General features: G+C 55.1%; 8 protein-coding genes across 8 annotated transcripts; 4 read left to right on the forward strand and 4 right to left on the reverse strand.

Annotated features, from left to right (window-relative positions):
- Positions 1 to 237: 237 nt before the first annotated feature.
- Positions 238 to 1,599, forward strand: MRS44_001177 (uncharacterized protein; the record flags this gene model as incomplete). The annotated part of the gene is made up of 4 exons (XM_046267668.2): positions 238 to 448; positions 505 to 891; positions 947 to 1,403; positions 1,479 to 1,599. 4 exons carry the CDS (start codon positions 238 to 240, stop codon positions 1,597 to 1,599), a joined length of 1,176 nt encoding a protein of 391 aa, XP_046139083.1.
- A 3,157-nt stretch (positions 1,600 to 4,756) lies between these two features.
- MRS44_001178 (uncharacterized protein) lies at positions 4,757 to 7,715 on the forward strand (the record flags this gene model as incomplete). The annotated part of the gene is made up of 5 exons (XM_065623590.1): positions 4,757 to 5,096; positions 5,137 to 5,275; positions 5,333 to 5,403; positions 5,560 to 5,791; positions 5,924 to 7,715. 5 exons carry the CDS (start codon positions 4,757 to 4,759, stop codon positions 7,713 to 7,715), a joined length of 2,574 nt encoding a protein of 857 aa, XP_065480030.1.
- Positions 7,716 to 8,441: 726 nt separating this feature from the next.
- On the reverse strand, positions 8,442 to 9,335 carry MRS44_001179 (uncharacterized protein; the record flags this gene model as incomplete). The annotated part of the gene is made up of 3 exons (XM_046275093.2): positions 8,442 to 9,049; positions 9,103 to 9,250; positions 9,306 to 9,335. The coding sequence occupies 3 exons, from the start codon at positions 9,333 to 9,335 to the stop codon at positions 8,442 to 8,444; spliced, it is 786 nt and encodes a 261-aa protein (XP_046139086.1).
- Positions 9,336 to 9,919: 584 nt separating this feature from the next.
- Positions 9,920 to 10,871, forward strand: MRS44_001180 (uncharacterized protein; the record flags this gene model as incomplete). The annotated part of the gene is made up of 2 exons (XM_046275094.2): positions 9,920 to 10,399; positions 10,461 to 10,871. The coding sequence occupies 2 exons, from the start codon at positions 9,920 to 9,922 to the stop codon at positions 10,869 to 10,871; spliced, it is 891 nt and encodes a 296-aa protein (XP_046139087.1).
- Positions 10,872 to 11,324: 453 nt separating this feature from the next.
- On the reverse strand, positions 11,325 to 12,710 carry MRS44_001181 (uncharacterized protein; the record flags this gene model as incomplete). The annotated part of the gene is made up of 1 exon (XM_046275095.2): positions 11,325 to 12,710. The coding sequence occupies one exon, from the start codon at positions 12,708 to 12,710 to the stop codon at positions 11,325 to 11,327; it is 1,386 nt and encodes a 461-aa protein (XP_046139088.1).
- Positions 12,711 to 13,362: 652 nt separating this feature from the next.
- On the forward strand, positions 13,363 to 14,546 carry MRS44_001182 (uncharacterized protein; the record flags this gene model as incomplete). Its single annotated transcript, XM_046272536.2, has 2 exons — positions 13,363 to 13,848; positions 13,905 to 14,546. The coding sequence occupies 2 exons, from the start codon at positions 13,363 to 13,365 to the stop codon at positions 14,544 to 14,546; spliced, it is 1,128 nt and encodes a 375-aa protein (XP_046139089.1).
- Positions 14,547 to 15,559: 1,013 nt separating this feature from the next.
- On the reverse strand, positions 15,560 to 19,208 carry MRS44_001183 (uncharacterized protein; the record flags this gene model as incomplete). Its single annotated transcript, XM_046280715.1, has 4 exons — positions 15,560 to 16,006; positions 16,060 to 18,023; positions 18,082 to 18,778; positions 18,834 to 19,208. 4 exons carry the CDS (start codon positions 19,206 to 19,208, stop codon positions 15,560 to 15,562), a joined length of 3,483 nt encoding a protein of 1,160 aa, XP_046139090.1.
- Positions 19,209 to 22,031: 2,823 nt separating this feature from the next.
- On the reverse strand, positions 22,032 to 23,702 carry MRS44_001184 (uncharacterized protein; the record flags this gene model as incomplete). The annotated part of the gene is made up of 2 exons (XM_046275096.2): positions 22,032 to 23,198; positions 23,259 to 23,702. 2 exons carry the CDS (start codon positions 23,700 to 23,702, stop codon positions 22,032 to 22,034), a joined length of 1,611 nt encoding a protein of 536 aa, XP_046139091.1.
- Between the last annotated feature and the right edge of the window lie 1,983 nt (positions 23,703 to 25,685).

Raw genomic sequence — 25,685 nt, forward strand, 5'->3', positions numbered from 1 at the left:
CGGTTCAAATTCCGAGATTCTGCCGGGCCAAGCTGCCCTGTTGACCTGCAGGGGTTAGCGGAAGGCTCCAGCTGGTGAGGTAAGCTCTCCATCTGCCATGAGCAACCACCTTGGCCAGCCAAACACAACACCTCCCCATTCACCAAGCAACTAACCTCCCAATACCCGACTCGCGAGCCCCTTCAGCCGTACCCGAAAGCTCTCAGTATTTAAACCGTCAGATTTACGTTTGCGACCATGACCGCAGAGGAAGAGCGCCAAGCCGCCCTCAACTCGTACCGGGCGAGGCTCCTCGAGTCTCGAGAGTGGGAGGCCAAGCTCAAGAGCCTACGTCTGGAGATCAAGGACATGCAGAGGGAGTTTGACAGGACCGAGGACAACATCAAGGCACTGCAAAGCGTGGGACAGATTATTGGCGAGGTCCTAAAACAGCTCGACGATGAACGATGTGAGACGACGAGGCGAATCAACGAGGGAGACGAAAGCTAATCGTTACTTCTGCAGTCATCGTCAAGGCTTCCTCCGGACCACGATATGTCGTCGGCTGCAGATCAAAGGTCGACAAGGTGAAGCTGAAGCAAGGTACCCGTGTTGCCCTCGATATGACGACACTCACGATCATGCGAATGCTTCCCCGCGAGGTCGATCCCCTGGTGTACAACATGTCGTTGGAGGACCCCGGTCAAGTGAGCTTTGCCGGTATCGGTGGACTGAACGATCAGATCCGAGAGCTGCGAGAGGTCATTGAGCTTCCCCTCAAGAACCCCGAGTTGTTCTTGCGAGTAGGCATCAAGCCTCCCAAGGGTGTTTTGCTCTATGGACCTCCTGGAACAGGCAAGACTCTTCTGGCGCGAGCAGTCGCAAGCAGTCTGGAGACAAACTTCCTGAAAGGTACGGTTTCTACATCCAATCTCGTGTTGCGCACCCCGAACTAACAATGAGCTAGTCGTCTCCTCCGCCATTGTCGACAAGTACATTGGTGAGTCGGCGCGACTCATCCGCGAGATGTTTGGATATGCCAAGGAACACGAGCCCTGCATCATCTTCATGGACGAGATTGACGCCATCGGTGGACGACGATTCTCCGAGGGTACAAGTGCCGATCGCGAAATCCAGCGAACACTGATGGAGCTGCTCAACCAGCTTGACGGTTTCGACTACCTGGGCAAGACCAAGATCATCATGGCTACCAACAGACCCGACACGCTGGACCCCGCTCTGCTCCGTGCTGGTCGTCTGGACCGAAAGATTGAGATCCCGCTGCCCAACGAGGTCGGGCGACTCGAGATTCTCAAGATTCACTCTCAAAGCGTCGTGGTTGATGGTGACATTGACTTTGAGAGTGTGGTCAAGATGAGTGACGGACTGAACGGTGCTGACTTGCGAAACGTGGTTACTGAAGCGTAAGCACTCCCTCTTCTCCAACCAGGAGCTCATATGAAACCACGTTGGAACCGAATTACTGACACACAGAACAGTGGCCTGTTTGCCATCAAGGATTATCGGGAATCAATCAACCAGGATGACTTCAACAAGGCGGTTCGCAAGGTGGCCGAGGCCAAGAAGCTCGAGGGTAAGCTCGAGTATCAGAAGCTGTAAGCAGGGAAGGGAGTACGGCACGCCAAGATGAATATGATACTACGGCGGGGAGAAACTCCACGGATGATGGAGGTTGAAGGATACAGGGTCGCTGGGTAATCAATCCACCAATACTGAACTGGACTGGATTGTACAATAGAGTCAGGGCCGGCGGCTATAGATTGGCTTAGCCCTAGAAGCAGGAATGCACATGGCGTCTCGGAAGAACAACCGTTGGATAAACGATTACGGTCGGGATGTGATGTGATAGGACATGGGGAGCGTCAGATCCCCGAGATCCATGTCCGTGTAAGCAGCCAAGCAGCCAGACGTTTCGTCCTGTCAGCGAGCAACGGAGCATCCCCACTCGAGTTCGCAAGGCTGAATTCTCGCATGCAAAATTTCCGCCCCTAGTCAGCTCACGGCCGGCTGAGGGTGCTGAACGCGGTTTACTGCTGAGCGCCATGAGAGTGACGGGAGAAAAGGGCGCGCATCAGGACCCGTCTAGAACACCAAACGAGGAATGTCGACGGCTCTCTTTAGCTTAGGGCTGAGCATCTTTGGCACCAGCTAAGGGTCAAGCCACGCCTGCGAGCGGTCTGTGTCAAGCTTGGCTCAGTTCGTACGGTGCTTACAGCGCCTGGCAAGTTGTTTCTGTGAGTTGAGGGTGCCGCGGCTTAAGGCCAGCCTAGGACTATCGTGAAAGAGGCATCTTGGTAGCGAGCTGTATCATTAGGTAGTTATCAACTCTGGCGTTTGGCGTTTGTTTGGGTTCTACAGCTTCCAGCTCCTAAACAAGCAACAGCCGCAGCAACGCGCGGGGCCCTGTCCTTGGCTGGGGCTGACACCCACTTGATCATTTGCTTGATGACGGGAGTCAGCTCAGCGGGGACTCGCACGCCCCCTTCTTCAGGCAACGTGGCTGATGTCAGAGAGCTGGATGGCTGGTTGACGGCCCGCTGCTGGCGGCTGATGAATGGTGGATGGCTCTTTTCCTCGCCGTTGTTTCTTTGTGAGGAGCGTACAATCTAAACCAACGTCAAGGACAAGACCAAAGAGTATGACGTCTGATGGTGGCACCACAAGGCGAGACAATTGAGCCAACAATAGCAACAGCGGTAGAATGACAAGGCCTAGAGCCCGGTAGAGAAAAGCAAAGTTCTTTCCGAGGAATGCTTGAGATGGAGAATAAGAACCGCATCCGTATCCCCATTGCCAACGCCGCCCGCGCTTGCGCTTGGCTTGCTTGAGAAGGGGAGGGAACGCCGAGCGGAACTGGCGCTAGGAGTGCTATTCTTGGAGGCTTTTCATTTGTAGGGGAGCCCGGAGGCGGCGATTGAGGCTGTGAGAAGAACAGAGACCCACGACCTGGGGACGATCTGGCGCCATGTCCACCGCCCCAGAGGACGGTTTTGGTGGCTGCCCCTGGGGATCCTGTCTTGTCTCTCTCTGGGTGACGTTTTTGTCTCGGGGGCGAGGGTCAGGGGCCTGCGTCTTGGTCAACGCAGGGGATCTGCCAGTGCCGAGAGAAGAGAGTGGGACACTGGTGGTGCTAAGAGGTCCGAGCCTGGAGAAATACGAACGAGAATGATGACGTTTGTGTGTCCAGAGCCGGGCAGGATCGGGCGACACAAATACCGGCTCAAGTCCAGAGGCGAGCTTCGCCACAGGATGCATGCTTTATTTTAGTAGAAGCTATTCCTGTAGTGATAAGGAACACGCGAGGTTGAGAGCTCGTATGGAGGAGCAGATCTTTGGTTCGTGATGGTTGTTGAGATCCGGTTTCTTGGTGGAGAGGCGTCCTGGAGAAGCGAGATGCAAGTTTCCGGTGCGTGCCTGACGGAGGCTCTGCCGTAGCGGCGGGACAAGGGCTCGGGGACCCCGTGCGGCTGGTGATGTGGTGGTGGTGATGATGCACCTGGCTGTTGTTGATGATGATAGGTGATAGACTGCATGCGGGCACGCATCGGTAGGGTAGTATTGAGACAAAGCTTGAGGCAAGTGTTTCGGTAAACAATTGGGCTCGACTGATGTTTCTTTGCCCCCATGGACCCCGGAGCAAACGTTCAGCAGGTGCCCTGTAGGCGTGATTCCGCACAGTACAGTACCATCAAGCTTTCGAAAGGCGCGTCCCGCGAACGAATGGCCAAATTGGGTTTGCCATGACGGGCTACCGTGTGGGCGGCTCGGCGAGATGCGTTGCCGTGACAAAAGCTTTCATGATGCGAAGCTAGAGCTGTCTTTTTTCTGCAGACCCATGAACTCGGCCTGGCACTGCCCACCGGGCCATGATGGAGCTAGCGTCGACGAGGCAAGACCCGAAGTGGTATTCTTAGAAGCATGGAAACATGCTGGCCGCGTTTGGTGGTCTTTGCGATTACCTACTCGAGTGTAAGAGGTAAGTAATAGAGTGGTGGCCAAGATTGAGCCAGAGCCCCATCTGGACCCTTATGCAACCATGAATGATGGCTGACCTTGGCTTCCATCACGTTCTGACTCGCCCATCGATGACACGGGAGAGCCACGACCACGATAACACTGGGGACATTCTTGTGCTCTGATGAGATGCAGTGCAACGAGGACAACAACGGCCAATGGGCGAGTGATTGTTGGTAGCAGCAGCATAGAGTCGACTCAACTCAAAACACCCGATGGCGGAATATCCCTGAGCCATCTCAAACTGGTGAGCCGTCCGGCTTGAGGGGGGGCCACACCCCCCACAGACGGTTATCGCTATGGCCAGAGACAGCTCTAGCTCTCTCTTTCTGGCCTGCTTGACCTGTCAGCTTTCAATCATCAATAGTCAGGAATATAGGAATGATTTGGAACCTACTGGTCGGGGACCGGTCAACTCCCTCTGATAGTCAGCCCGGACAAACAAATCAACAATCAAAGAATCTCTCTCCTTCTCGCCCCTAGAAAGGGCTGGCAAGCCATCTGCAGCCCCTGTCAAGCACACACCCCTCCACTCCCCTCCCACTGTCATCCGCAACCCCACTCTGCCCACCAGCTAAGGGTGAGAGACGCAGGAGCCTGCTCCTCGGGTTTCTGAGGCGGGCCAGAAGCTAGAGTCCGAAAGGTGAGAGAGGGAGGGGAGGACATGTTTCGTTGCTGAGGTCCAGGCACTTCCATTGGAGGCAACTGGAAGCAGTAGGGCCAGGGCCGTACCTACCTCACCATGGATACTCCACATTGGGAAGCTGGGGCCAAGCCTCTCATGGATACCGCTACTGCTGCTGCTACTGTACAGTACCTACCGCTTTGCCCGCCATTCTCAGTCCCGACCACCAAACGACTACATATACAACAAGCTCTCCCCCGTCAGCTTTCCCTTCTTCCCTCCTCCTCTCCTCTCCTCTCTCCTCTCATACCATACATTCTGCTTCGTGATACCCCCTTTCAACTGATCCGCCTGTTCTCCCGCTCTGCTCTGCGCTTCGCTCTCCACCCCGACCGCCCTTTCAACCCGAACCCCATTGCGAACGTCTTCCTCCCGCACAGAGCTCAGTCAAGATGTGGTAAGGGAGCTTCCCCGTCACCGCTTTTGTTGCCGCCTAGCTCTATCCTCCCCCTCTCCGCCGTCGCCCGCCGCCTACTGCGTTTCCACCGACTCTTGCCTCCGAGAGATGCAACAAGAGACGGAGGGAATGGTCATGATGGCCATGGGCGAAGCGGAAAGATGGAGATGGAGCTGGCGGTCAATGGAAGGGCCCAATTGACAAGAACACGATGGCTAATTGCACTCGACTTGCAGTGGCATTTTTGGATACATCAACTACCTGGTGGAAAAGGATCGCAAGTTCATCCTCGACACTCTGATCAACGGTCAGTGCTCCCACGTTGCCCCCCTTCCCCTCCTCAGCTGCCCCTCTTCACAACGTCAAACGCCCCTCGACCGCCCCTTCATCAGCCATTCCCCGCCCCGCCAGTCAATGGTGAGACGACACAAGCTTCGTATTGCTGACATAACTTGTTCAACAGGTCTGTCCCGTCTTGAGTATCGAGGATATGACTCGGCCGGTCTAGCCATCGATGGCGACAAGAAGAAGGAGGTCCTGGCCTTCAAGGAGGTTGGCAAGGTTGCCAAGCTCAAGAAGCTCGTCGATGAGTCGGACATCGACCTCGAGAAGATCTTTGATTCACACGCCGGTATTGCCCACACCCGATGGGCCACCCACGGTCCTCCCTCCACCATCAACTGCCACCCTCACCGGTACGTTTTTAGCCTGCAAATCTTGTCCTGATTTAGACGTGGTGTTGGTTCCCGTTTTTGAAACTTGGAACTGGCGCTGGATTGGGTGCCTCTGGAGACATCTTTTGCTGACCTGTTTCCCCCTGAATGCAGATCCGACCCCACCTGGGAGTTCACCGTCGTCCACAACGGTATCATCACCAACTACAAGGAGCTGAAGACCCTCCTCTCGGCCAAGGGCTTCAAGTTCGAGACTGACACCGACACCGAGTGCATTGCCAAGCTCACCAAGTACATCCACGACCAGCACCCCCAGATCGGTTTCACCGACCTGGCCAAGGCTGTCATCCAGGAGCTCGAGGGTGCTTACGGTCTTCTCATCAAGTCCGTTCACTACCCTCATGAGGTCATTGCCGCCCGCAAGGGCTCTCCCCTTGTCATTGGTGTCAAGACCCAGCGCCGCATGAAGGTCGACTTTGTCGATGTCGAGTACTCTGATGAGAACGCTGCCCTCCCCGCTGAGGCTGCCGCCCAGAACGTCGCTATCAAGAAGAATGATCTTCTTGTCCCTGATGCCGGCCTTGGCGCCGCTGACAAGTCTCTTCTGCACCGATCTCAGTCTCGTGCCTTCATGACCGATGATGGCATGCCCATGCCCACTGAGTTCTTCCTCTCCTCCGACCCCTCGGCCATCGTCGAGCACACCAAGAAGGTTATGTACCTTGAGGATGACGATATTGCCCACATCCACGAGGGCTCCCTCAACATTCACCGTCTCAAGAAGGCCGACGGTAGCTCCAACGTCCGAACCATCCAAACCCTGGAGCTCGAGCTTCAGGAGATCATGAAGGGCAAGTTCGACCACTTCATGCAGAAGGAGATTTTCGAGCAGCCCGAGTCGGTGGTCAACACTATGCGTGGTCGCCTCGACATCGCCAACAAGACCGTCACCCTCGGTGGTCTTCGCTCTTACATCTCTACCATCCGCCGATGCCGCCGCATCATTTTCATTGCTTGCGGTACTAGCTACCACTCTTGCATGGCTGTCCGCGGTATCTTTGAGGAGCTTGCTGAGATCCCTATCGCCGTTGAGCTGGCTTCGGATTTCCTTGATCGACAGGCCCCCGTCTTCCGTGACGACACCTGCGTCTTCGTCTCCCAGTCTGGTGAGACTGCTGACTCCCTCATGGCCCTCCGTTACTGCTTGGAGCGTGGTGCCCTGACCGTCGGTATCGTCAACGTTGTCGGTTCCTCCATCTCTCTCCTCACCCACTGCGGTGTCCACGTCAACGCCGGCCCTGAGATCGGTGTCGCTTCCACCAAGGCCTACACATCTCAGTTCATCGCCATGGTCATGTTCGCTCTGTCTCTTAGTGAGGACCGTGCGTCCAAGAAGGCCCGTCGCGAGGAGATTATGGAGGGTCTCGCCAACGTCTCGGGTCAGATCAAGTCGATCCTCGAGCTTGACTCGTCCATCAAGGCTCTGTGCGAGAAGACCTTCAAGGATCAGAAGTCTCTTCTTCTTCTCGGCCGTGGCAGCCAGTTCTCCACTGCCCTTGAGGGTGCCCTGAAGATCAAGGAAATCTCATACCTCCACTGCGAGGCCGTCATGTCTGGTGAGCTGAAGCACGGTGTGCTGGCTCTGGTTGACGAGAACCTCCCCATCATCATGATCCTCACCCGCGACGACCTCTTCAAGAAGTCGCTCAACGCCTACCAGCAGGTCATTGCTCGTGGCGGTAAGCCCATTGTCATCTGCAACCCCGATGACGAGGAGTTCAAGGCCTCCGAGGCTGAGAAGATCGAGATCCCCAAGACTGTTGACGTCCTCCAGGGTCTCCTCAACGTCATCCCCCTGCAGCTCATCGCCTACTGGCTGGCCGTGCTCGAGGGTCTCAACGTCGACTTCCCTCGCAACCTGGCTAAGTCGGTCACTGTCGAGTAAGGTGCTTGCCGTCAATTGATGGGTTTTGATGGGCGGTATCGAGCAGTGCCGCGCGCGGCTGCTTGGGTACCTAGTTCGTCGCGCTGGTGCGCACGAGGTTTATGATAACATTTGGAGTTGGTTTCCGGACAAAACTGGGCTTGCGTTGACATGGATAATCAAGTCTCTTTTTGCCTGCCTTGCTTGGTTGCATGAGATACATGTTTGACACAATGAATGGAGAAAATGGGAGGAAGGCCAGGGATCCGGCTGGTTATGTTAGATGGGTAAAGACGACAGGCAGTTGACCTGTTTTATGATAAGCTAGCTGTAGGCAACGTAATCATGAAGATATTGAGAATGAAGAAAGATCCAATAAGGCATGAAGTTCCTGTGATTTGTATGTTGTTACATGCTTCTACTAATGGGTCACTGGAATAAAAGAACACCAATCGTTTTGTTGCTTGTGGTTTCTTCTAGCTAAGGATAGTCTAATATCTGAGAAGAATGATATAAATTCATCTCCGTGCCTTGCTACTTCTTACCTTAGCACCCTCATGAGATTTACCTAAAATACGCTTAGATTATTAGGCCATTATTAGCTGGGTACGACTGTACTCAAGCAAAGAAAACAAGTGCACATGGACAGGAGAAGCTCTCTATACGTGTATTGTTTGTATTACAACTGTGACTAGGCCTGCGCCACAGATCAATTCCTGCGCCACTCGTCCATCTATTCCCTTGGTTCTAGACGGTCTGTGTACCGTATCCTCTAATCCGTTCGGCGAATGCCCAGCTCTGGGCCTCGAGCTTCAGGTCATTGGTAATCTCGACACCATCCTTGGTGACGATGGCCAAGGAGTATGAGTCCAGACTGCGGGCGTCACGGTAAAATAGCACCTTCATACACTCCTTGATAATGTCGACAGCTCCGTCCTTGTCGAGATTCTGAGCAGCCTCCTCGTCGGGGACGTGGCGGCGCATGATGGGCTGGGCGAGCATTGCGCCGAAACCAGTGGCCAAGCTGGGGGAGCTGTAGGTGCTGCCGAGAAGGTCGGCAGCGGCGAGGAAGGGCTTGTCGTCGTCGTCGAGGCCAGCCACGAGGAGGTGGTTCCACAGAGGGTCGAACTTGGAGCGGCGACGGTAGAGAAGCTTGGCGAGGTAGCGGTGGAGGTTGGCGGCGTTGAGGCGCGGGGCGTCAGGGGAGGTGTAGGCCTCATCGAGGGAGAGCTCGATGAGATGGCGGTCGAGGTACTGCATATCGGAGATGTCACCGCTGAAGCCCACGACCGACGAGTCGGCGAAGGAGCGGAGTCGCTTGACGTCGGTGAAGCGGGCGAGGGATCCGTACGAAGCTGTGGAAGGATGGTTAGCTATGAATGTTGATGGAGGAGGAGCAATGACGGACCTAGGTTGTCGGCGGCCATGACGACGCCGTCCTTGAACTTGACGGCGATGACGGAGGTACCAGTGACGATGGGCTGCTGGGTGTTTTGCTTGGGGCCGTTATCGCCCATGTAGGAAGCATCATAAGCACCATAGACATCGTCTCTGGGCTGGAGAGTAGTTAGCACATGGCCTAGAGGAGAGGTACAGTGTGTAGAGGCATACACGGCCCCAAGCTTGCGGACGGTGATCCATGGCTTCTGTGATTGAGGATGGAGAGGGAAGAGAGTTGCGTGGTCGTCGTCGAAGAAGTTAGAATGAAGAAATTAAAAGAGATGGCTTGCGACGGATATCGTTCCGATAGCAAAGCCTGATGCTTTTGGTGATGATGGGAGGTTGTTAGGTGGGTAGGTACTCGCTGGATTGACCTTAACTGTCGCGTCCTACGGCAGCCTGCAACGAAGCAGCGGATGAGGTAGGCGCGGATGGGGGCGGGGGGTTACATAAGCCACAGTGATTGGCTCGGCGGGGGAAGCTGGTCAAGCTGCAGCTCGCCCATGTAAATGGTACAAGGCGATGCAGCCCGTGTGGGCGGGGCTGTTCAAGTACATGATACCCATAGAGCTGTTGTGCCCTTGCAGCTTTCCGGGCATTGCAGAAGGGAAGGAGCCCAGCCAAAACGTCAACACCATCTCATCCTCTTCAGCCTCATCTTGACCTTTTCAAATTGCTTCCTCGACACGCGACACTAAATTGTAGCCTCCAATCGCGTCGTCGCCTTCCCGCGATACCGGATTTCATTTTTAAACAAGTTGCTCGGTCCCTCTCTTTAGACAAAAATGTTCACCGCCGTCGGCAGGGCCACTGCCCGCCGCATCCAAGCACCATCTGCCCACCCCGCGGCCGCCGCCCAATTGCTCCTCCGCCAGGCCCCGGCAGCCTCTGCGCTCCCCATCCGGGCATTCTCCGCCTCTGCTCCCGCCCACCTGCCCGCCGCGAGCGACAAGAAGTCCAAGGCTACGGCCAAGAAGCCCGCCGCCAAGAAGAAGCCTGCCGCGACGACCAAGAAGGCCGCGCCCGTAGCCAAGAAGACCACCGGGAGACCGAAGAAGGAGGTCGACCCCGAGGAGATTAAGAAGGCTGAGATCCGTCAGCTCAAGAAATGGGCTCTCAGGGACACACCCGCCACGCTGCCTCACACCAAATGGGCCCAGTTCGTCGCTGACAACAAGGACGTGCTAAAGGGCTCTGCCGGCCTTGGTCCTCATATGGCTGGTCTTTCCAGCAAGTTCCAGAGTCTCTCTGCTGCCGAGATTAGCGTGCGCGCCCTCAACTGCCCCTGCAGTATCCGATCCTAAGCTAACACATGAATTCCTCTAGAACCTTGAGAACATAGCTGCGGCCAACCGTGAGAAGAACGCCGCCAACCTCAAGGCTTGGATCAAGACCCACGAACCGGCGCGTATTCACATCGCCAACCAGGCCCGCCGCCGCCTCACCAAGATCACAGACAAGAATTACAGAGTCTTTGAGGACGACCGCCTGCCCAAGAGGCCCCTGAGCTCCTACACCAACTTCACTGTCGAGAACTGGCCGCGCCTCGGGGGCAGCGACGCTATCGATGGTTCCAAGAACATCAGCGAGGCCTGGAGGGCCCTGAGCCCTTCCGAGAAAGCTGTCTACGAGGAGAAGACCGCCCAAGCCTCGGCCAAGTACGAAGCTGAGATGGAGGTCATCCAGGCGCGCGCAGATGCCATCAAGGCCGAGGCGGATCCCAAGAGCAAGAAATAGACGGGATTGTCACTCAATTGAAGAAAGAGAGTGTGTACAATGTCTTTTGTTTTCACCGAGGCTACAATAGGTAACGGAAATGCAGGGCTCTGGGTTGACCGGATAAAGGGAGAGGGATATCTATTTTGCACGCGCAACTGTATGAAATTAAGTGTACGGTGCTGATGCTGGCTGATTTTTACGCAAGAAGGTTTTGACACGCGGTGATGCTCATGATAACATAAAAACACAATGTCAATAGCGTGGTTCATTCATTCAAATGCTGCCTCATGCTCTCGTGTCATCATCGTTAATCCAACCCACCGTTCCCCAAGTATCGATAATCATGATATAGCCCAAAGCCAACCAACGCCTCGCTTCTCATGTTGAAAGGATTCCCAGACCCAACAAGCCGTATGTTTCCCAGGCGTGGCCATTCCGCAAGCCCTCAGTTCACCGCCGCAGGTTGCATAATTAGGCCTGCTTCTCGTATGGCGGAACCTCGATGGCCAACTGCCCGTCTGCGCCATACCAGCTCGCCCCCGTTGCCTTGAGCTGCCTCCCACTAGCCAAGTATAGGAGAAGATATGTATGCTTCGCAACGTGCCCCCAACAATACAGGCGGATCCAGTTGTGACTCTTGTCTCGACGGCACCATGTACCCCAGCCTGCTAGGCCACTACGCAGGTAATTGCTCAGAAACCCCCATGTCTCGAAACGGATCTCAGCACTCCAGTCTGTGCAGTCAAGCAGCCAGTAGCCCCGTTCGAAGGGGTCTACAGCCCGTTTGGGGTCCGGACGATATCGAGACGACAAATCTCGGGCTAGTTTGGCGAGCTTCGCTGAGATCAGATCGGAAGGGTCCACATCATCTACCCCAACTGGCGGAGAGGGTGGCCGTATCTCGAGGCTGTTGCTGAGTTGTTCCACCTGAGACCCTCTGGCTAACAGCGTCGGCACTGTGTCGCTCGAGCTTCGGACTAGATCACCATGCTGTGGGTGGTTCACCCTGGGGCGTTTGGCCGGCGGAGGTTCTGAGCCAGCACGGGGTGATGCAACTGGTGACCGAGAACTGACTATGCTGCTTGATATGTGGGTGATGTCAGGGCCCAGATCCTCAAGAAGTGCATTCTCAGTGTTGTCTGAAGCCCCTGGCGCCTCAGCCGCCTTTGGCACTTGCGGTGTCCTTGGAATTATGGTATTGCGCTTTAGATATCTGGGCTGCTCAAGTGGTAACGATTCATCTTGCGAAGGGATCGGCAAAGAGGACGGCACGTCAACCTTGTCTGAGTCTGACGGGAGAGGGAGTCTTTTCCAAGTAGTCGGAGATGGAGACGTCGACGAAGCCTGTGGCGACCCAGCCCGGCCTATATAACGCTGTAGCACGCGGGAAGGCGAAACGCTCAGCAGACCGGCATCTGGCATGGGGTACGAGTCACTAATTTGACTGGGCGGTGCGTACCAGGACTTGAGAGAACCACTTCCAGCCTCCTGAGACGACATCGGGACCCCTTTCTCAGCTGGCGCCGTGTACCGTATGCAAGGTGATGAGCGATTATCCAAAGCACCTTCAAAGCTCAAATCCTGGGACCCGATCTCAAAGGATTGCCCAAACGATGCGGCAGCCATGCCCTCGCTGGGCGACGGCACTGCGCGAGCCCGCGGCTGCTCCTGCTGTGTAACGCGCGCTTGCGCATTCACCCACGACTCCGTTGACGGAAGCGCCGTGCGCGTTTGGGGCTGAAAGGCAAGATATGCCCGTGCGAGCTGGCGGTAGACGACATCATCGGCTGTGCGGCTGGGTGCGGTGATGTGGACGAGGATTTCGGTGTCTTCCGCGCTGCTGCTGCTGCTGGCCATGATTCGAGGGCTGGAGGCAGAAAAGCATTGCGATGGATGCGTGAGCCTGGAAAAAGAAGAAGAAAGAGACGTGGTTCGGGTGGGTTGCCAGTTATATGTTGTTATCTACGTCGTTCCAAGACACAGCAGCCAGAAGCACGAGCCAGTCGCCAGTCATGGGCGTGAAAGGATATAGAAGGGCCAGGCAACAAAAGATCCAAGTCCTGAGAGACTAGAGAAGAGCCTGAGGTCTATAATCCCTAGGCAAACATGGAGAAGGCGGTTGATGAATAGTGGAGGAGTGAGGTCTCGTGACGCACGAGATTCACGGTCTGAAGTAGACGCCGCTGAAGATTCAAGCCATGCATACAATTCAAGGCAAGGCCAGAGCACCTGGCACCTTCCATCTCCAGCGGGTTGACGGGTGCCAGGCCCGCTATAGGTCAAGCCACACAACAGCCTAATGGTCAGTGTCATTAGCCTAAGGTCGCTCAATCAGCCACACTAGGACCCCTGCTCAACCACCAAAAAAGGTACGTATCCACCATCGACGACAGATTAGTACTACCCCAGGATCCATCCATCAAGTGCTCGCTCTCCTCCGAGACACTTGGCTCGATTCCTCGTCCCTCTCCAATTCCCCTCCTACGTCCTCCTCCGCCTAATCTCAGCCATGTCAGAATCTACAGAGTCCAAGTCTAGAGGCCCCCTCGGCCGCGTCGTCGTCATCGGCGGCAACGGCTTCCTTGGCCACCACATCGTCAACCAGGCCATCGAGTCGTGGACCACCACTGCCGTCTTCGGCGTCGACCTGCGGTGCGAGCGCAACCGCAATCCCGCCGCCGAGTACCGCGAGTGCGACATCACCGACCCCGAGCGCCTGCTGTCTCTGATTGAGGAGCTCAAGCCCGACGTCGTCATCCACACGGCGTCCCCCGTCGCCAACAACCCCAAGATCGGCAACGACATCTTCAAAAAGGTCAATGTCGACGGAACACAATCTGTGGTTGATGCCTGCGAAAAGGCAGGCGTCAAGGCTCTTGTTTATACCAGCTCTGCCAGTGTCATCAGCGACAATGTCACTGATCTGCTCAACGCAGATGAGCGGTGGCCATTGATCCGTGGAGATCAGCAGACCGAGTACTACTCCGAGACCAAGGTCCGTCGTCGCGTCTTGCCTCGCCAGGAACCCAACTAACATGATACCCGTTATAGGCTGCTGCCGAAGAGCTCGTCCTCAAGGCGAATCGCAAGGATGACTCTAAGCTCCTCACTTGCGCCATCCGCCCTGCCGGCATCTTTGGTGAGGGCGACGTCCAGACCCTCGCCGGCATCCTCAACGTCTACAAGCGCGGCAAGCACAACGTCCAGGTTGGCAACAACGAGAACCTCTTTGACTTTACCTACGTTGGCAACGTTGCCCACTCCCACCTCCTCGCCGCCCAGCTCCTTCTCGTCACCGCCGCCTCCCCCACTGTCCCCCTCGACCACGAGCGCGTCGATGGCGAGGCCTTCTTCATCACAAATGACGAGCCCGTCTACTTCTGGGACTTTGCCCGCGCCATCTGGCACGCCGCCGGCCACGACAAGGGAAAGGAGGGTACCTGGACCCTGCCGCGCGAGTTGGGCATCGGTCTCGGCTTCATCAGCGAGGTGTTTGGCAGCATCCTGGGCAAGACCCCGACCCTCACCCGCAAGGCCATCATTATGAGCTCCATGACCCGCTACTACAACATTACCAAGGCCAAGCGTGTCCTGCGCTACAAGCCCCTGTGGACGTTGCAGGAGGGCATCAACCGCGGCGTGGAGTGGTTCGCTGAGCAGGACAGACAGCAGGCTGCTGCTGCCAAGGCATGATTTATGATCAGGGCCAAGCTTAGAACGAGCAAACGAGTAAGAGGAGGGCTCTAATGAAAAGGGATCGAGGGAGAAAAAAAAAATCCATCTCCAGCCATGAATGTACATACCTGGCTCTTATATCCACACAAGCCGAGGTTTAATATAACAAAGACGCTTCGATTTTTGACGCACACATCATTTCACAAAGGATCATAAACACCCATACAGCAATAAGCGCAAAGGAACCAGCTGGTACTCGATTGTCAAGTCGTGAATACCCAATCGGAACAGATTCTATTGTTCCTATCTCTCTGTCATCCATCCGTCCATCCATCCATGCCATGTTCCATCCGTGACCAAAAACCCCTTCTGATCCCAGAATGAAGCCAACATGTTGCATCCTCACATCTGACCCATCATCCACGCACCTGCGAGAGGAATGTTCTGTGCATCCTCATCGCTCTGCTTCCGTGTCTCGCCAGGGAATCAACCCGTTCACATGGTTACTCCATCCAACGCAGGTATAGAAGAAAAGAAGACAAGAAAAACAAAAGATGACAACACCCCCTTTTGACCCTTTTTGGTTTCATGAAAAAGGCATCAACCTCCGGGCCCCCCAAAAAAGAATAAGAACTTAGTCAAGAATCAAAAAAGGGTAAAAAAAGAACCAAGCTCTTGCATGTCACCTTGGTGATAGGAGGAGCAAGGGAACCGCATAGAGCAGTAGGTGGGAAGTGAACAAGACAGGGAGACAAACATCCACTGTCTTGTGAGGAGACAAAAGTCGAGAAACTACCAGGTCCATCGTATCGTGCGGGAACAGGGTTAAGGGCTTGTTGGCGATCTGCTTTTTCCTTTTTCAAGGGGGTGATTGATAATAACAGGCGGAGGGGGAAGCGAAGAGGAACGCCGTCGACTATGCAAATGACTCTACTCCCAAATCATGCCTCCTGAACTGAGTAGGGAAACGAAATGAAGCTTAGGACTGGGCATTGCCTGGCCCAGAAGGTGAAGGATATCGTTGGAAAGTATCATGAGTTGCCCGACACACCGAGCCCACTGCCTTGTCGGGCGAGACCCGAGTTGCGCCACTCCCGTCGCCTGCTGTGCTCGGCGTTATCGAGCTGGCTGTCCGACTGGTTGAACTGGTTGGCACCGTACGGTGAAGGGTTGGCTAGATCGTTCCGACCCCTCCAGCGTGTCGGGGGCGTGCCGGGACCGTTGTTGGCATAGGGCATAGGAGGATCTTGCATGGGCCGAACACTGGCTTCGCCCTGCCACAGGGCTGGGTCCGTCTCTACTCGCCGGGCTGGTGGTCGTGTAGAGTTGTCTTGACGGTTGTAGACCTCGTTCACATCGGTGATCGAGATCTGCCCCCGCCGATCTTGGAACCGCTTGAGAATCTCCTTGGTTGTGATTTCTCCGCTGTTGCTGAAGATGTAGGGGTCGTTGAGGAGGCCCAGGATCTCATCGGGAACCTATATCAATGTCAGAAAACGTTCCGCTAGGCTGACCAACCAAGGCATCTTACCTGGCACATCTCCTCGATATGCGTAATCATCATTTCTACAGCATCAATAACATAAATAGCCTCGCTATCCAGGGCAGGTGCTCTGGATGGGTTCGTAAGGATGTTGGGTGCAATAACTGTTGCAAGGTTCCTGATGTCCATCTTGGAACCAACCTCCTCGTCCAGCTGGTGGAAGGACCCTGCCCACTTAAGGAAGCTGAAGAGAATCTCGAGACTGTCTCGGTGACTCTTGGGGAGAAGGCAGCATGTGAGGTGTAGACACTGCTTCCTCTTCTCTGCGTCTGAGATCTTGGCTGCGCTGATCCATAGCCTGTACAGCTTGTGTGTCATCAGGGGGTCCGGCAGATCTCGCAGGTAACGCTTGAGAAGAGCTGCGAGCTGGATGACGGGCTGTTCCATAAAGTTTACCACGTCGCAGCCTTCAGTGTTGATCTTCTCTACCAGGCCTTGCTGCTTCTTGATGTTGCCGTTCTTTCGGAACACGCCCTCAACTGAGAGATCCATCTTGCGCATCGATGACACGATGTCGTCGATGACGGCTGGGATGCGAAGTGTGCCGGGTCCGACACCGTCTGTTGACTCTGCACCGTCTCTCTCGATGATGATTTCGAGCGGCACACCAAACACGCCCTTCTTCTTGATGCTCTTGTTCTTGTCGTTCTTGAATGCCTTTCCAAGATTCTTCCAGAAGGTCGCCTGCTTACGCGACTCGATGAAGCTTAGAAGCTCATCTAGTGTGAACTCTTGCTCAATCATGGGTTGCATGGTGAGGACGGCGAGGTGGCGGACGTTGAAGTATTCGAGGCCAGAAAGCTCCGAGAAGAACTTGCGGCCGATTCGCTCGGGGAAGGCATCACCACGGAATTCTCGCTCACGATCGGCCGACTGCGTTCGCTGATGGCCTGGGCCGCCTGGCGCGTCAAAAGAGCGATCAGAGAAGGGCTGGGGAGTCCTTTGCTGCTGTTCTCGGGACTGCTCGACAGCTACTATCCTCGGAATGTCATCGAGGGTGATGCCGTCATTCTGCCCAAACATGAGATCGGTAGAACCTTGGGGGCCATGGCCTTGCCCACCGTCTCCAGCTGAGCCGGGGCGTGGTGCCCGACCGTCGGGATCCATTACGCGAGAGGTTCGGGCTTGTCGTACACTAGATGACAAGTGACGATCTAATCGCGTACTCCGGAGTCTGCGTACATCATTCAGAGTGTTCTCATAAGACGACTCACGATGACTGTCCTTGTTATCACCTGGGCCGCGTGACCGAGAATCAGCACGCGGCCTTGCATCGTTGTCATGGCCACCAGCTGCGCCATAACCGTTACTGTTGGGGTCTTCGCCGGAGCGCGGAAGGGTTCCATTGGCTCTTAGAATATCCAACAGGCGAGCCAGAGCAACCCGGAGAAGGAATACGTATTGCTGCAGCTTGGAAATATGCTCAAACTTCGTTGCCGCTTCGGCGTTGGGGCCAACACAGTTTGTGCAGTAAATCTTGCGGTCGAAGGCGTTGTAACGGGCTTCCTGCAAGGCACGGCCGAGCTCACGTCCACACCTTGTACACTTGACGCAGGTCAGATGCCACCTCATGTCGGCGTTCTTGGCACACTCGTCCTCGACAGATCTATGGCAGAGCGTGCAGTGATCCGAGTCGTGCGATGATAGTCGCGAACCATCCGCGTTCACTTGCAGCTGGCCATTGTCGTTCTTGACGGCGTCTAGGTCGCTCAGGTCGTCGAGGAACTGGTAGAGGCCGGTGGAGGCGCTGGCTTCGCGCTCGAGGCGCAGCGCCCCTTGGAGGCAGATCCGGATGAGGAGTTTGAGGTAGTGGGCGAGACCAGTGACGAGGGACAGCAGTTCCTGTGTGACACCCAGCTTGTGGCCACCGCTGTCTTGTGTCTTTGACAGCAAGGAGAAGAAGGACACAATCTTCTTACATAAAAGTTTGGCTTCTCGGCCGTAAGACATACCTGACCAAAGTTAGACTGGCGCACATCGTCTCGGGCACATATAGGGTCTTGTCTTTACCTTTCTCATTCAGGCCCACCATTGTCGCGTCGAGTCGGTCCGCCGATTGGAACAGGATCTCGACGTGCCATATGAAGCGCTTCGCAACCAGAACTCCATCGACATAAGCGCCGTTGCTAACGTGGAGGAGCATGTCGGATATACAAGCGGCCGATGATTCCTCAAAGGTCGAGAGTACACTCCATATCCGGAAGACCTTCTCCTCCATGCGCTCCTCCTCCTCGCGGATGAGGTCTCTGCCCGCACGGTCATCCGAGCTCTGGAGAGCGGGCGGTGAATCCGTGGGCTGCGCCAGGCGCACGTTCCAAAACTTGTGAATCATGTAGCACTCGGGGTGCCAATGCTGGTTCTGGCCGTTCCTGAAGATCTCGACAAACTGCTTCAGGATGGCTGTCTGGCAGCCATTGCAGCGCTGCGCAAACTGTGTCGAATAGTGATAATGGCAGTAAACATTCCCATCGTGCTCGTAGTAACTATCCTGGGCGCCGAATATCGTCGAACATAATGAGCAGGTAAAATGGTCGACATGGTACTTTCGGTCTAGGGCGGTGATGTATGAGCCACGCAGGGCACCCCCGCACTGGTAACAGAGGAGGCCCAACCGGCGGAAGTAGTCCGTCTCGCATAAGGGATACTGTCCCTGGCCGTTCTCGTCGTCGGCCGGGAAGAACTTGGATGCTACTATCTCACCGCAGTCCTGTCCCTTGGTTAGTATCGACACAGAACAATACGGGGTGCCTTGGGCGCCGCACCTGACACTTGAAACAGTCGAGATGAAAGGTTCCTTCGAGGGCTCGAACAAACTGGCCCGTTAAGGGCTCACCGCACGCCTGGCAGGTCCTCGTCTGACCGCTGGCAGATCTTCCTCCTCGCCCTCGCGACCTGTTCCGCTCACCACTTTTGCGGGGCGGCTGATCCTCAGCCCATCCGGGGGGAGGAGGATTAGGAGTGCCCGGTGCAGAGGCGGGCGGCCTAGGGCGATAGCTGCTGTCGGGCGTCCTCGTCCGGTGTCCACCGTTCTGCCAGCTTGAATCGGGGTGCGGAGGCACGTCGGAGCCTGTATGGTCGCGGGATTGGTCGCCATGACCAGGTTCGCCCAGCATCGCGTCGTCGTAACCCGACGCCATGATGAGAAGCAATCCGGAACTTCGTCGAGATGCTCAAGCCCCCCTCCAAACTCCAAACTAATCAGTTGCGAATGGGTTCTCGGCGCCGAATGTCCAACAGAAGTCGACGGGCGTTCGCAGCGGTCGGCATCAGCGCCAGCAGTGGTGGGCGGCGGCAGCGGCAGCGGCGACGACGACGAAGGTATCGATGCCAATTGGCGAGGGCAGGCGTGTGATGTGGTACGCAGCAGAAGATAGTCTCAGTCGAGGGAGAGGTGAGAGCGAGTATGGGCTGGTGTTCGCGTGACGGCCCAACGATAAGCCACCCAGTTCGGACTGGGGTGATGGAGGAGGCGGCGGGAGGAGCAAGTCGGTGGCAGTGAAGTGAAGCGGCACAAGACAGCAGGGACCCGGTAGCATGCGAGGCTGGAGCATGTAAACAGCGAGGCTGAAACGAAGAAAAACAGAGACAATGGAAGAAGATGCAGTACGAGACGCGGCGCAGCGCGTCTGCGGCGGCGTGGATGAAGGAGCGTGGGAGTAAAGTCGAAGCCTGTCGTGGGAGAGTAAGGTATGGAGTAGCAGGAGGCGCTTGGTGGTAGGGGAGCTGAAGTCGTGGAAACGATGGGGGAGAACGTGGTGGTGGTGGAGGAGCCCAGGTGGAGGAGACTCCCGCTTAGAGGGTACCTTCACCAACAATAGGGGATTAGCACCAAGGACGGGCTACATAGGGGCCAAGGCAGGTACCTCGAGGTGCTTGGGTACCTACCTAACGGCGGGGGGTTACCTAGCGGTTCTGCGCCGCCAGATCAGGGAGCTAGGTAAGAGATGGCCCCAGGGGAGTCGAGGTAGAGGTACTTTCCTGGGCGATCGGATAGCAGCAGGAGTCCCACCTACACTGGGTAGCCCGGTATAGATTATTTTACGATGGAAGCCGGGCAACAAGGCAGATAGAGAAGAGAGACAAGGCATACGCAAAACCTGATAGCGCAATTTTTTCTGGCTCCTGCAAGAGCTGACTTGGTGAGAGGCGGCCCATCTAACGCAATGCGAATGGATGGAGGTTAGGTTGCTGCTGCTGACGGGCCGGACCCTGTGCGTGTTTAGGCGTTAGGGGCGTTGGATACTGCAATTTCCAGGCCGGCCACGGGGAGCCACGTCGAGGTAGCGATACTAAAATAAAAATAAACGGTGGAGGTTTCGAAAGTCGCTTCCTTCAGGTGCAGGTCGCCGTCAGCACTGCCTGCCAGGGCGGGTATTATTAGTAGGCAATCACAATAAAGAATACTTTTGGGATTGGACCGATCAGATGGGATGGCAGCCCGCCATTTTGCCTTCGAGTCTGCCCTCTCCTCTCCTCTGCTTGCTTGCTCAGGCTGAGCAGGGCTCCAGATGTCTAGGACTGCCGTCAGCATATTATGGCATCCAATGTCACTGAGATGGAGCCCCAAAGTCATCCTCTCAGCCCGCCTATTCCCCTTCGAGACCCGACCCGACAGGACCCAGGCAAGGCATTGCTGCAGCAGTGGGAATGTCTCCATCGCATGGATGGGTCTTGAGGCGTTTGAGCCTGAGCCTGAAGTCTGCCTGAGCCTCTGGACCTGGACCGTAGACGATCGCATTAGCCATCCGCGGTCAAAGCTGGGGGTGCACTACCACTGCTACAGTGCTGCTCCCAAGAGTTACCCATGACGGACCCTGGGCAGAGCCCCCCGGCTTACCTGACACTCGCAGGTTTCTCACCATTCATCATGGGTTGATGAGGTCAGTTCCAGTCCCCAGATTTCCCTCGGACCTGTCAGACATGGAACACGTCCAATGGATCGGCCGCCTTCAGACGAGGTCCGCTTTGGCTCCTTGAGAGAGAAAAAAAACCAGAGAACAGCCCCCGTCAGAGTCGCCCTGGTACCGCACATAACCTTGCCCTTCTTGAAATTGCAATGAAGATCTCATCACGTGTGCAGGAGCCTAGGGGGGTTTAAGCTGCAAGAGGGTCAAGGCATGTGTCTACTAAAAAGACGGTGCATGAGATGGATGAGAGCAGTCAAAATAAAACATGTCACGGGCCATTGAGTACGCACTGATGAGCAGCGAATATTTATGTCGACGGGTGGGAGCGTGCTGTAGTTTTTCTGCCATCTTACCTGTCGCAATTTATGTTGCATCGCTGACTTGGTCTACTTGGAACCTTTCTCAACTCTTGTCCCCTGCAATCTCTCGTCCATGGATTGGGCCACGGACGGATATGAGCAGCTGCTAATGATGGATGATTGCACGTCTTTATTACACAAGAACAACAACATTCCGGCTCATCAACCAAATCAGTCAAACTCCCGGAATGTGGTGGCTTCCGGGCTCTGGGATAGTCACGGCCCTTGCTTGGTTCTCGCCAGCAGCAGCATGAATTACAATTACAATGCTATAACGCAGCAGCAAGCCTATAGCATACAAATATTCTCCCTCACCCACCCCCCATCATTCGACGTCATTTTAGAAGACGCGCCAGTAAAGCCAAGAGAAACAAATCATGCACACACGCGCAAACGGGAAATCAAGGTCCCCACACTCTTCCCGTCCCCGTCGTACTGGAGGGGAGGCCCTGCCCTGCCCTGCCCTGTCCTGCTGCTGATGGATGGTTTGTCCAAAACCCAACAACCCCTGAGAATGCCGAGCTCGTCCATTTCGTCTCGTGTACCCGTCTTATAAGCATCGTCGATGCTCAATCCCGGCCAATAACATCCTTTTGGTAACATCTCGGGTGTATCCGAAGTCGCTGCGGGAGGAGCTGACCAGATCTTGAAACTCACTCACGTGCAAGATGCTCCCGCGGCTCTGTTTCAACTTTCAACCATGCACCAGCTCCTTCAGCCGCTTCTCAATCTTGTTCCGGCCATCAAGAGTCCGCCAAACTTCGTGGGGCGCTCCATCGACAATGTCCCAGTTCTTCAACTTGTCCGTCAGCTTGGTCAGGTCTCGCTGCTTCTTCTCCCATGTGTGACTTCGCTTGATATGCACTCCAGAGCTAATCACCACCAGCGGCGTGTCCTTGTCTTGGATCTGGCGGCTGGTCTGGGCATCGCGTCGTGTGAATGAACCCGCCACGAGGCTCTCCTGCAGCTTTGCAAAGATCAGCTTTCCTCCCTGCTGGGCGGATCGCCCATATACTCGGTCTCGGCTCGTTCGTCCTCGGAAAATGGCACCTGGCAGTCGTTCGAGACCAAGCGGCGAGATGACACCCCGAAGCCAGAGCAAGAATCCCCAGCCGGGCGATCCCACTTCGCCGAGAAGGTCCTCGTGGAGCGGATCTATGAGAAGTAGACCCTTGACGTGGTCTCCGTTGCGCGACGAGAATACTCGGGAATAAATCGATCCAATACCCGCACTGGCCAGAACCCATGGGCCTCTCTCTCCTGCGCCGATCAAAGCCTCGCTGAGGGTATCGACTATGAAACCTGCCGATGACGGCGAGGGTGCGCTGTCTGACCAGCCGTAGCCAGGACGGTCTGTGAAGCAGTATCGAGAAATAGACCCGTTCTTGAGGGCGTTCTCGGCAAAGTCCCAGAACTCGTACTCGACAGGTCGCTCGCCGCCCTCAAACAGAACCGTGGGCAGGTCCTTGCCCTTGGAGTCGGTCTTGTTCCCGTGGCAGTACACATGGATGCGATACTTGTCATTGTCAACCCAGTACAGCTTTCCTGGAGGCGCCACGCCCGCGTCGAGTGCCCGGAGAATAATAGTGAGAGTGATGAGGAAGACGGCCACCGACATGATGGCATAGGCAATGGTTGAGGCCATCACCCCGGACCATTCGAACAGGGTTCGACGCGTCTCGGCTCGACCGGTCAATCGCTCCTCCTCTTCTGCCTTGCCCCATTCCACCATGCGGTCTATCAAAAGGGTCCAAAGGCTCGTGAGAAGAGCCCAGATGACGCTGACGACACCGACCCACCTCTCTTCGTATCGGGTCTTTTGTACGGACAAGATCAGAACCATGTCGAGGAACAAGATGGCCTGCATTTCGGGTTAGATCTGTTCAATGGCGTGTAGAAACCCTGTGCTTCGTAAACGTACCGACATGAAGATGGCCAGTATCTTGACAGATTTGGATGGCACCTCGAAGAAGATGAGGGTGAAGATCAAGTTGGCAAGGGTCCAGGTGGTGTATCCAAAGGCAAACCACACGCTGCCTCGAGTCTGTATACCAGGCGGCGTCGCAAAGGTAGACACGAGCAGCAAGACCCACCACACCAGGGTGGTCAGGGTGAAGAGGATTGAGAGATATCGCAAGACTCGGATGCTCCATAGGTTGTATGGGGTCACTGCTGGATCGTCGGGGGCAAGCAGGCCTTGGCCAGAGTTGACGCGGTTGGGGAGGAGTCGCGTGTGCTCATCTGGCGCTGAGTGCTCTCCGTCCTCACGCTCGACGCCATTGGCACCATTGGCACCATTGGCACCATTCGTGTGCCTGCCATCCTCGCCATCCTCGCTCGAATCTCTCTTAGCAAAGATGGGCATCGTGGGCGTAGTTTAACCTGCGAATAGATGCTTCGCCTGCTCCAATCTGTGTAAGAACCAGTCTCTGTGGTGAAGCGATCGATCTGTCTTGGTAGTCGTACAATTATATGCAAGCACCCAGAAAATCCCCTTGGATGCCAGCTTCACCCTGTTCCTCCCCAGAGGCTATATACCAAGGCCACCATCAACGATGCCAAAAAGTAGAATACGTCATTACCAGCCAACTCAGCTCGCCGTGTCACCAATCAATGATGCTGGCGACGCTCGGTGGGAACACTAGCGAGCGGACGCAAGCCTCCGGGTTCGGGAACTTGGGCTGAGCTAGAGCTCCTGTGTGAATGGTTTCGTAACCCCACGAGCATCGGCGCAATCTTGACAGAGCCGCAGAAGGGCTGGATTGCGTGAGGTTGACGATGGAGAGCTTTCGATGACGTGCTGTGTGTAATCCAGATGCTCTAGCCTGCTGTTAGCGTCGAGCTCTTGTAAGGTTGTCGGTACGGTACTTCAGCAGTCCAAGGCTGAAACCGGCATTCTAGATCATAGAATAGCTTGCTTGCTTGATTACTCAAACCACAAATTGAAGAGTCGTAACGTGAAGAGGGAGAAAATAATCTTTTCCTCATTCCGCCATGAGGCTACAGTCGGTATTTGCCATTGATCTCCCTCCCATTCTTCAATTTGACATGACTCTCACACAATCACCACCCCGCCTACGCAAGCTCCAATGACATGCATTCAGCATCATCACTCACATTCCTCACAAGCAGGAATCCCGCGACACCTTATTTCAACGGCTGCGCCCTTGGCTGTCTCCATTCTTGCTCATCTGGCTGCCTGGTTATGTAGTTGGTGTACAAATACTACCACGAGCTACAACCCACGTGATTGAACAACCGTCGCCGCCATGGACCAATGAAGCCTGCCAGTGAGTGATGCTACACCAGAAAAAGCCAAAAAAGGACAATACAAGGAGCACGATGCGAGCAAAAAAAGACTCTCTGCTTGCAATCCAGCAAAAGAAAAGTTACAATGCGTCATCCGGAATTCGAATCCGAGCCTCAACTTATCTCAATGGAAGAGTTGAATCCTAACCCCTAGACCAATGACGCTTGCTGAATTTGGACTTCATCAGAAGTTATATAGACGCAGGAGAGCAAGGGGAAACAAGGAAATCTGATCGAGAGAAGCCATAGAGTAAGTGAGATGAATGACAGTGTAAATGTCGCCTCTTAAATTTAGCTGCGAGGAAATTGAATTCATGTAGGCAGCATAGATGGGTAGAAGCCAGCACGCGGAAATAGATGGGGTACAGACAGCTCCATGGAAAGTACCAGTATCATGAGGAGCAATTATCAGTGAGTTTGGAGGCCTACAACTAATCCAAGGCAGTATCTTCCTCATGCTTGAAGTATCGGGGTCTTGGAGAAGTATGAACATGATGTATCGGCTCTTCACGTTGGATCACTCGATATACCTGTACTAAAACACCAGGATCCTCAAGCAAAGTATCTCAATCTATTGCCAGCTCAAAGCCGAGCATACCCCTATTATAAAAGAGTCCAAGCTTGGGGCGTCTATCAAGGCACAAAAGTCTATGTACTATCCTGGCCAAGAGAGAAACGGGCAATATGGGATAAGCGCACGCTGGATCTCGAGGACCAAATCTGAGAGTGAGAAAAGAGCTACCAAAAAGATTCAGTCGGACATATCACGACTTCTTCAGCATTGGCATCAAAGAGCAACAGGGTCACTGTCCAAATGGGCACTAACATGGAATGGGCGCGAGGAGATTGCCAACTAATTGATCCTCGGACCAGAGGAACAGGGGCGCGAGCTGCCCACGCGGATTCTCATCACACCGGCCATTCGTCACCGTACAGCACCTGATGCCCGAGTCAAGGACTCAAGCCATCTCATCAGATAACGTCTCAAGTGGCTTGCTCCATTCTGAACTGTATGGCGCCAAGTCCATTCTCTAGCTAT

The sequence above is a fragment of the Fusarium solani genome (genome assembly GCF_023522795.1).
Source record: "Fusarium solani strain SB1 chromosome Unknown bctg00000000, whole genome shotgun sequence".
Taxonomy (NCBI): domain Eukaryota; kingdom Fungi; phylum Ascomycota; class Sordariomycetes; order Hypocreales; family Nectriaceae; genus Fusarium; species Fusarium solani.